At 45.6% G+C, this 10,577-nt stretch overlaps 3 protein-coding genes across 3 annotated transcripts; 1 reads left to right on the forward strand and 2 right to left on the reverse strand.

Annotated features, from left to right (window-relative positions):
• Positions 1-2,787: 2,787 nt before the first annotated feature.
• PtA15_1A727 (uncharacterized protein) lies at positions 2,788-4,526 on the reverse strand (the record flags this gene model as incomplete). The annotated part of the gene is made up of 3 exons (XM_053165784.1): positions 2,788-3,033; positions 3,102-3,470; positions 4,083-4,526. 3 exons carry the CDS (start codon positions 4,524-4,526, stop codon positions 2,788-2,790), a joined length of 1,059 nt encoding a protein of 352 aa, XP_053016941.1.
• A 904-nt stretch (positions 4,527-5,430) lies between these two features.
• Positions 5,431-6,638, reverse strand: PtA15_1A728 (uncharacterized protein; the record flags this gene model as incomplete). The annotated part of the gene is made up of 5 exons (XM_053165785.1): positions 5,431-5,479; positions 5,555-5,615; positions 5,720-6,113; positions 6,198-6,310; positions 6,437-6,638. 5 exons carry the CDS (start codon positions 6,636-6,638, stop codon positions 5,431-5,433), a joined length of 819 nt encoding a protein of 272 aa, XP_053016942.1.
• Positions 6,639-7,641: 1,003 nt separating this feature from the next.
• PtA15_1A729 (uncharacterized protein) lies at positions 7,642-8,072 on the forward strand (the record flags this gene model as incomplete). Its single annotated transcript, XM_053165786.1, has 2 exons — positions 7,642-7,846; positions 7,978-8,072. 2 exons carry the CDS (start codon positions 7,642-7,644, stop codon positions 8,070-8,072), a joined length of 300 nt encoding a protein of 99 aa, XP_053016943.1.
• Between the last annotated feature and the right edge of the window lie 2,505 nt (positions 8,073-10,577).

The following is a 10,577-nucleotide window of genomic DNA, read 5'->3' on the forward strand; positions in this document are numbered from 1 at the left end:
AATACGGAGTGTGCCAAAGCACACTCCATAATACGGAGTGTGCCAAAGCACACTCCATAATACGGAGTGTGCCAAAGCACACTCCATAACAGGCCCTCACTTGTAACTCATGCAGAAATTTAGATACAGAAATTATAGTAGAAATTACTCATCACCTATTGCTCATTGATACCATTGCAGTTGCTCCTGAACCCATTGACATTGCTTTCCTCTCTTCCATCACTGCTCCAACCCTCTCACCCTCATTAGTCAGTAGTCAGCTCATAGTACTAGCTCCTAAGATCAAGTAGAAATCAGCCACACCTTTTCTTCTTTTTCTTAGTTTTACTCTCATCCCCTCAGCATTAGTCAGGAAGGCAGCTTCATCAGCACCCTTGCATAGCTTACATTAGTACTAGTATTGCTACCCATTTCCCTTCCAAGCTCTATTCTCACCTTTGAGTAGTTCCACAAGTGGTGTCCCAACAGTGGCCTTTCTATACCTCAGATATCTTCAGCCCTAGTAACACTTTTAACAGCAGCTACATACTTCTCATACCCTTCCTTTATAAAACAAACTCCTGCTTTTAGAATCTATTTCAACAATCAGTAACACTATCAGCACATCTATTATCAAACTTCAACACCTTCAGACCTAAACTTCAACTTGCCTATTTCAACTATGTCTGCCCAAAGAAGCCCCAGTACCAATATTGCCCCCAGTCTTTACCCTCCAGTGGATCCTTCCAGTAATTCTGCAAACCAGGACCCCATCCCTTTCAATGTTGGCCAGACTCAAGATACTTCCACTGCTCCAGGTCCTCAGGCTTCTTCCACTGGTCCAGGTCCTCAAGTTACTTCCACTACTTCCAAGCCCCAAGTTTCTTCCACAGCTCCAAGGCCTCAGGCTTCTTAAAGTGCACCTAGTTTTACTGGATACAGGGACAACAATCAGCAATCAGATGATTCAGAGGATTTAGGCATTCCAATCCGCTTTCCCAGATATCAGCGCCAAAGGGATCACTCTACACACTCTACCAAATCTATGACTCACTTTTTGAACAGAGAACCAGCTATGCCTAGATACCAGGACCCCATGAGCAGAGGAGTCAAAATTAAACCTATGGACAAGGAGCTCTTCTTTGATGGCACCAACATGCCTGTGGAGACGTTTATCAGAAGGTATGAAAGTGCTGGAAGAGATGACGGTGCTAACTCTAGGGAACTGGCTGGCCAAATTATTGCTTTTATCAAAGGAATGGACCTTAAGGATGAATTGGAAGAAATGTCAGGCCATGAAAACTTGCATTGGGAAACTTTGAAGAAGCAACTACTCACCAGGTTTGGAACTTCTCAGCCATTGGTCAGATACACCAGGGAGGATCGCAAGAAACTAGTACACAAATCTGCCCCCGATGGAGGAATCAGCACCTTGGAAACCTTCAAAACCCTCAAAAACAAATTTGAAACCATCACTCACTACTTGGTAAGAATGGGGTACAGTACCAGCTTAGAGGAATTCGGGCATCTTCTCTTGGAAACTCTTCACAAGGACTTGGACCAATGTGTTACTAGATGCCTGATGAAAAACAACAAGATGCTAGCTTCAAGTGATGTAGTATTGCTATCCATTTCCCTTCCAAGCTCTATTCTCACCTTTGAGTAGTTCTACACCGTTCATCCAGCTTGGCCCCTGGTGAACTTTTTTGTCATAGATTTCAAGAGACACATGTATAAATAGTTTTTTTACAGACAAATGGGCCCTGAAAGACACCAAGCCTGACCTTGCTGTGCACATATCAATCAAGCTGAAAGTTGCTGACATTTTCTTTTCTTTGTCCATCTTGGAGGGAATATGCCAAAATTCCATGCTTCTCAAAACCAAGCCTTGATGTTCTCAACAGACCATCTAAAGAGGCTAATCATGCAGCAATTATTCACTGCAGTACTCATATATCAGACCGCGACATAACAATTCCTCTTGACGACTATGTACAATAGATAACATAGATTTTGTGACCAGACACCAGAGAGGAAAGGGGTTAGAACCATGTGACAATAGATAAAATCAAGATTTTGTAGTAGCATCATTGTGTTTGATATAACATTGAGGTCTTGTTAGATTTGGAGTCAAGAAAATAAGACTTGAGTATACCGTATGTTCTGATACAATTCAGACAAATCCTTAATGAGTAGAAAGGAGGCTGTTTTCATGTCTGAAATAAAAGAAAATCACCAATCTTTCTTGCACTCTGGGATATGGTCCATTGGGTGATTGCCATTGAGTCCTGGACCTTCATTTGCTGGTTCATAGCCGTCACCATTGTCATCATCATCTTCACTCTTGTCCTCCTCTTCTTCTTCATGGCCAGAACACTCATCTTCTTCTTGCTTGTTGTACAGGCTACCAGCGCCACCCTCAACATGATACTTGTTGTTGGAATCAGAACCCTTGCTTGGCTGAGTCAAGTTGATTCCCTTGCCTTCCTTTTCTTTTCCGGCTCCTTGATTCTCTGCTGCAACCTCCTCTTCCTCAGAGGATTCCCCCTCCAGGAGGCCATACCACTCAACCACGACTTCCCAATATTTTGTGGTGAAGGTGGAGTTGGCCAACGTTTCCTCCGGGTGTCTCTCGGCTTTAGGGAGTAAGGACTCGCTTGCATTGGGGAGGAAGGTGATGCGGGTCCTGTCGGGGATCAAGTGTTGTTGGGCAGGGACCAGATTGTTGAACCACTTAGGGTGGTAGAAATCAATGGGTAAGCCCTTTGGAGCAGCCTTGTAAGACAACTCCTGTGGCTCCCTTGGTAATCAACGAACCCGGCACCAACTTGACTTTGCTAGAGGATCTTGCTCCGCCACCTTTATCATGACAATGTCCAATTGTCGGAAGAAGCAATTGGTGTTGTTTGAGCGGTAGGGCAAGGTCTTTATCTTGTAGAAGCCTTTGCCTTCTACTTTCTTGTCATCACTGTGGGCCAAGATTGGCTCCAAGATATCACGATAGCACTGAGGGTATTTGTTGAGAATAGCAAAATCTTGGTGCGCGTCCCTCAACTAAATCATGCACAAAACCGAATAAGTTAGTGACATTCTTGAGGAAATAGAAGAAATAATTCACATACTCTTTTGCGGTTCTTGTTAAATTTCTTGTTGTTTGCTTCTTGAGCAACCTTTCCTGTCTCCTTCATTTCCTTTTTGTACTTTTTGAGCTGGAGATAATGGATGACATGGCGGTATGCACAAACAAGTAGAGGCATATCTTGAGCCATGACTGGATTGATTTGAAGGTAAGCATAAGCTGGAGTTGCTGCAAGCTCAGTTAATGTTGTCAGGGCAGCAATTTGATGTGCTGCATTGTAGAGGGAAGCCGAGTCTTTGTCCAAGTTGGGGCACCAGACACTTAAGCCCAACTGAGCCAAGATTCCTTGAGCATAGCCAACAAAATTGCTTCTGAGGTGGATGATTGATTTTCCGTATCTGATGCGACCACCCTGAGCATCTCTCAAGCATAGGACTTGGGTAACGTCTTGGCTTGCAGAGTCAGATCAGACAGCCTCTTTGATCTGCTTGGCTTGTCAGAAGCGTTGGTAAAAGTCTTCTAGGGTGCTTAATTTGGGAGGCCAAGTAACCAAGTCCTGCTTGAGGAGGCCCCAAAGAATCTTGATGTGTACAAATAATGCAGTATTCAAAATTTCAAGTCAGTAAGCTTGTAAGGAGTTGGAATCTCCTTCACTGTCAAGTGGCTCAAGAGGGGCACAAAGGCACAGATTCTAGAACCAGGGACTGTGATTTCAATGATGAGTGGGAACTAGCTCAGAGAGATGTGTCAGTCTACAGGGATCTCTCAGTATCTACAACTGGTGATAAGAAGGAAAGAGAGTAAGGAGGATATAAAGTGAAAGGGTGAGTGGCTTACCTAGCTCAGAGAGATGTGTCAGTCTACAGGGTTCTCTGCTGAACTAGGGAAGGAACAGGATGAGACTAAGTACCAGGTGGATTATGTAATCTAGTGATGGCTATGTAACATCCTTGTGAGACCCCAAAGGAGGGGGCTTACAAAGCTGGCAATGGAATGTGGGGTGAGAAGAAAAAAAGAATCATACCTTAGTTGGTCCAAAGGCTGCAGGAAAGTTGCCCGTTTGCATTTGTTGAGGGTGTCTCTTAGGGGAAGGTTTAGCGGCAGGTGTCTCAGGAATTGACTTGCGGGGTTTTGGCGGCCCCATGAATTCAGGGGGGGGGGGGGGAGAAGTGGCTTGCTGGTTTGTTTTTGGGGTTGTTGGCGCTGGGGCCTTTGTCTTGGCAGCCAGGGCAGAGCTGGAGGACGGGCTGGAATCTTGGGCGGCAGACTTTGCAAGAGACTTGCCCTTTGACTTTGAGGCATACTTTTTTGAGTTGAGGTTGGTTTTGAGGGTTTTGATCTTGCGGGCAAGTTTCTCAATAAGCGCTGCTTGGCTGTTGTTGGCAGTGGTTGAACTTTTTGTTTTGGTACGGCAATTGGTTGGAGGGACAGACGTCAAAGAGGCCCAAGCATTGTGAGAAGGATCCATACTGAGGTTGGAGTAGAGGCTATAGCAAGTTGAGGGTTATGGAGAGATGTGGAAGAATAGGTTGATTTGAATGATGAGATGAGCCGGAACGGACACAGGAGGAGTCAAGTTTTTATATTTATACTCTGTTGGGGTAGGGGTGTACACTAGAATTTTAGGGGAGGGAGAACGGGCATGACAATGAATAGGTAATGGATGTCAAAAGGAACATTAAGGTTGAATGGGAGGAGATCAAGGAGATGGGAGGTGGGTGTGCACTGCCGCAAGCGCCAAACAGTGTCTTGCATATGTACATAAGCGTGATGATGTTTTGATTCATCTGCTGTTGTTGCATGCGGGACATCTGTTGCTCTGGATGACGTTGCATACAAATGAAAACCCACATGCAACGTTTGGGTGACGCTGCGGGCCGCAGCAACAGCTGTTTGCCCATAGTGTAGGCTACAGACGCTTGTGGCTGCCAGCTGGGTGGTTGGTTGGTAGTGGTCATGGGTCAATCCAACAGCCCTCCATACTGTGGTGATGCATCATGGTAGCAGACTAACAGACAACTCAACAAAATGTGGGTTGCTGAAGTACCACAAGCTTGTCAATGAGGCTCTGTCACCATAGTCTGTGGGAAGCAGAACATTGGCTCATAGTGGATATGTTCAGAGAAGCTGCCTGCAAAAGAATCTCCATGTGTAGTGTGTAATTTTTAGGTTGGTTGTTAATGCACATCTAAAAGAAAATATCTGCAGAAAAAGTACAAAAGAGAGATGGATTCACAATCAGGTCTGGGAGCATCATGCTTACTGCTATATTGTAAGATATTTGTATTTGATTTGACATGTTAGTTCTCATTTCTTGTTTCTCTTTCATACACACAATCAAAAGCATAAATGTACTGAAAAAAGATGAAAGATTAGTTAAGGTTTCCCTGTTCTTCCAGCTTCTTCAATCGCTCAATTTGTCTACACGAGAAAAGAAGAACGTTAGTTAAGTTTAGCAAAAAATAGAGAGGAAAAGGAGAGGGGGTAAGACTGAACTCGTCTCTGAGACTTTCTTGCCATCTCTGTAGTTTTGCGATTGAGTGAACTTTGAAGCCGACTGTGGGAGACGAAAGCGAGAGCGACGGGGGGATCGGAGATTGAAGGAGCAGAGAATGAGCAAGGGGATGTGGGAGAGCAGGAGGAGGAGGAGGAGAGACGGACATATTCTAGGCCTGTAGCGTTGGGCCTTCAAAGCACTATCCAAGCTGCCGGTCTGGCCGGTGTTATTAGAGCTAGTGCCGATCATCTGGCCCACTTCAGAGCCCGGTGGCCCGCCCTGATTGGAGTTACTGATCGTGCCGAGCCGCCAGAGTTTGGTGGGGACCATGTTGGGATAGACCATGAACAGCATGTGGGGGAAGGTCGTACCGAAGTAGGCCCCGTCGATCGTCCCGTGCCGGGAGGACTTGGGAGAGTAGATGTCCTCGCAGCGTGGACAGTACAGCTTGACCGCCTTTGAATACGGCGTGTCTGATAGGCCCACCGGTAGTAATGGCTGCGTGTTGCACAACACTCTCGGACACCGTCCAAAGTCCGCCTTCTTGTACTTGTCGAGCTGCATAATCATTCAAGCGCGTCAATCAATCATCTGTAAGCCTCTTTGCTGACACCTCCTCTAGGCCGGAATAATCGGCAGTACCATTTTGGCTAGGCCTCGACTGGTGATGATGTATCGTGCATGGATCAGGCCGTACAAATGGCGGGCGGCGCCTTCGACAGATTCGCGAGTAGCTTCATCCAAGTCTTCGACACCTTCGGCTCAAAAATAACAGGGGCGGAAGGGGCGCAAAGAGAGAGAGAGAGAGAGACCAAAAAAAACAGAGGGGGGATATCAGCATGCGAGATCGAGGTGAGGAAGAGTAGAGGAAACCGACCCACCGAAAGAATCGGTGATAAAGTCCAGGGCCATCCCGTATCGATGGACCTCCGAGTTCAAGCCGGTAAGGTTGAAGCGGTCCAAGATGTACTCCTCGTCGACCTCGCAAAAGTATTCGTTTCCCTTGGTGGACAAGAACCAGGTGATCCACGAGTTGGCGTAGTCGGATTCCGAGCCCGTCGATAGTTCGTCCACTGGGCGCATCCCATCATCAGTTTCCTGTTCTTCTTGTCGCGCTCAGCGGCTCTGTGCTGGCCAGCCATAATCGAAACTGTCCACTCACTCGTTCGCGATGTTCACTCCAAGTGCTCCTAATCGGAAGCTCCGTCTCACTGGCGTGGTGTTGTTTTCGTCCCCCCGGGGGTGTAGGGCGGGGGATACCACCAAACAGCCAGGGTTCACAGGGTTCACACAGCACTGTCACACACCAATGGCCCTCCGTTGGAGGCAGGTAAATGCCATAGGCCAAATTTCACTTAAAAAAATGGACTGGGCCTGTACCATGGGCTTCAATTTTGCAAAATTGCTACTTTGATTGTCCTCTACCCAAAAATTGAAATCAAAAGGAGGGTTCAGCTGTTGAAATTCTTCACTTTGAGGCTCAATGCTGCATTTAGGTGATGTTCAGTTTTAGTTCTAGGAATTATTTAGCAAGATAAATTTGGAAAATTTCAATTTTCATGCCCTATGGTCTTTGCGCACTGCGAGGAATTCTTTGCGCACTGTGGGGGTCGTTGTCTCGACATCCAGCACCCAGTGCGCGCCTCTGCCACAGCTCTTCGCGCACTGCACAAGAAGACCTAGATTATCTGCTTGTTTTTTTCTATAAGTTGTTGAAGGGGGTAATTATTACCCCTCTGAAATTTTCTTGAGGTACTGGGAGCTCTCCTTCCAACAGAAAAAAAATTATGGAATAATTAATTTTCAAAAATAACATTTGGGTCTCCGATTAAAGAGCAGACATCCGGGAAGGGGAATGAACCCCGGGGGTCTCACACTCAGATGCTAAGATACCGGTACATCATACTGATCACTTTTCACTCTGCCGATAAACAACAATGGATCCTCTCGCCAATAGTGCCGCCTTACCAACACGAAAGATGGCGAAAGGAGTACACAACATTGACGCACTCTCTCCCACTTTTTTTGTGATTGGACATATGGACCACCAACGGGAGAAAAGTACAACCGGGCACAGAAGAACCTCATGATATTGCTAGTATCATACTTGATTATCTCGTACATTCTGCAGCTAAAAGACCAACACAATGGGAACATCTTGATCAACAAGGAGGGACACATCATCCACATTGATTTCAGCTTTTTGTTGAACAATTCGCCGGGCTCAATTGGCTTTGAGATGGCCCCGTTCAAGCGCATCCAGGACTACATCAAGGTCCTCAACCTGCCGAGTTTGTTGAGCTCTTCAAACTATTGTTCAAGAAGATTGGCAAACATGCCAAGCAAATCATCACAACCGTCAAGCTCATGCAAGTTGGTAAGATTCCCCCCCTCCCCCCAAATCTTTCCTTTCAATCATTAGAGAGAAATCTGATTGAACTTGTCCCCCCTTCACTCAATTCTGTCTTCACCCGACTCTACGACTCCTTCCAGTACTTCAGCCAGGGCGTCCTCTGACCCTCACCCTCCCCCCTTTGTTCACCTCCACGCTAGTTACATCACAGTGCTTGCTTGCTTGGCTTGCTTTTGATTGCGCCTTTTGTTCCGGAAGATTGTTTTGCTTTACCACTGCTATCCTTCATACACATACTCATAGAATGGTCTACACTCGTCTCTCTCTCTTTCCCCAAATAACAATTGAATTTTAAAGATATACCTCTTTAAGGGGGCCCAGTTTGAATCCTTACAGCCAAGAAGAGCTTCCACAGCTTTAATCAAGCTAAAAAAAATTCACAACCATAACTCAGGAGACCAGGGAGTTTATCACTGCCCCAACATGCTGAAATTGCAGCAATACCTATTTGACATACAGGAAAGCTGGCAAAAATGCTGAAAATTATCAGGCCGTGAGATTGCACATTCACTATTATACTGTGAAGATTTTGTGGCTACTGGGTTACAGGAAGCAACATTTTGAATGCTTGCCACATTAAAATATGATTTTCTTTTGTCAATGTTCTCTAGGCTCAAGGAGACCCCCAAGTGACTTGATTATTTTTTTGGGGGATGATACAAAGTCCTTTTATTGATTCATCAAAAAATATCTCAAGAAAGGCAAGCAGTTTTTTCAGGGGAACACACAGTGCGCAAAGAGCCGTGGCAGAAGCGCGCACTGGGGGCTGGACTTCAAGACGACGACCCCCACAGTGCGCAAAGAGTTTCTTGCAGTGCGCAAAGTAAGTCCGTAATTAAGTTTATTTTGAAACCCTTAGGAAACTTTAATGTCTCCAGGGTTGACAGAATAACCATTTGGACCCTTTGCAAGGTAACTTGCACCACCTGGTGGGTGGGTGGTGATTTCTGGCAGTACCTGACAGGTGGTGCTGGGGAGAGTGTAACCAGTGCACTGCGCTGACAAAAGCAGCAATTTTAACGCTGACACCCAAGCCCAATCAGTGTTTTCTGCACTACCGCTGAATTCAGCTATCTAGAGCTGATTCTTGCCGCCAAACAGCTTTAGCGCAGCGCTGGAAAGAGCGCTAGCGCGGCAGAACGGAAAAACCGCTGAATGGTTGCTGACTGCTTTTTTGATGTCAGCGCCCTGATTTTGCTGCGCCCTGGAGCAGCGCTGACCATTGCGGGAGCGGTAGCAGGGAGGAACACATCAACCAAACCCTCTGCCTTTCATTTGACATCGAATTGTCCTTATCATGTTGGAGTGCAGCAAAATCAGCGCGCTGACACTGAAAAAAGTGGTCAGCGTTTTTTTCTGTTGTGCTGCCGCTGAATTCAGCGCTTTCATACTGATTTCAGTGGCAGCGCAGCCGTTTGACGTTGATTTGCTGCTGATTTAGTGCACTAAAATACAAGTTTTTTTTCCAGTGATATGAAAAAGTGTTAGCGCAGCAACCCAACCACTGATTATCAGTGCAGCAAAGCAGCCCCAAGAACTGCTGCGCTGCAATTTTTGCAGTGCAGCGGTCAAACTCTTGGTGCCGGGTTCCACAGGTACTGCTTTGGATAATGGCCCAACTGACTCCCCCAGATAGGACAGGGGCTGTCTGATGTGCTATTTATACCTTGTTGAATAGAGGGAAACACCTCTGGTTGACAAGGTATACATACCTTGTTGAATGGTGGTTTTCCCTCCCATTGAGGGGTTATACATACTCCTTTTCCCAGATGAAAAAAACTCCAGCTGAATTTATACCTTGTCAACTGTTGTAGGGAAAAACCTCCAGTCAACAAGGTACATATGTGTCAACTGGAGCAAAAAATCTTCAGTCAACAAATCATACATTTCTCTTCAACCGGAGGATGTTTCCTCTGATCAAAGAGGTATGTATGCATCTTCAACTGAAGGGAAATCTACCTGGTTGAAGGGGTATGATACCTTGTTGACTGCAAGGAAAAACCTCCAGTCAACAAGGTTTACATATCATGTCAATCAAAGGTGTTTCTTTATGTTTTAAGAGTTATGCAAGCCTGTTCAAACAGAAGGAAACATTTCCAGTTGAAAAGGTATACATACCCTGCCAACCAGAGGGGTCCGCCTCTGGTTGAAGAGTTTTACTCTTTGATAGTGACAACAATAGCTAGAGCTGGTTGAAACAAACCCCTTTGCGGGTACCCGGTATCCGTTGGCGGGTACCCGCTGACCAAGAGCAGGTACCCACTGTAGGACTCCAGGGATGGATGGGTAATCAAAGTTCCTTTGAGGGGAAATAAATTGTATGATAGTTTGAAAGGCTATTACAATCTACAGGTGGTTTGAAAGACCTGCCCCTCTAATAGTACTATGCAAATAATCAAGAGTCTTGTAATCAATATTTAAGAAAATGTGGCAGATTCCAAGATAGCTCTTACTTTTATATAGTAATATCTATCAGACCTAAATATCTAATTCAATGTGTTTTTTTAGACCGGTTATAACTAAGGATAACGTGGTTTGTTATGGTGAAGTTCCTCTACTGTTGTTGATGTTATAATTTGTACTACTACTTCTACTACTATTACTACTAC

This window comes from Puccinia triticina, chromosome 1A, assembly GCF_026914185.1.
Source record: "Puccinia triticina chromosome 1A, complete sequence".
NCBI lineage: Eukaryota > Fungi > Basidiomycota > Pucciniomycetes > Pucciniales > Pucciniaceae > Puccinia > Puccinia triticina.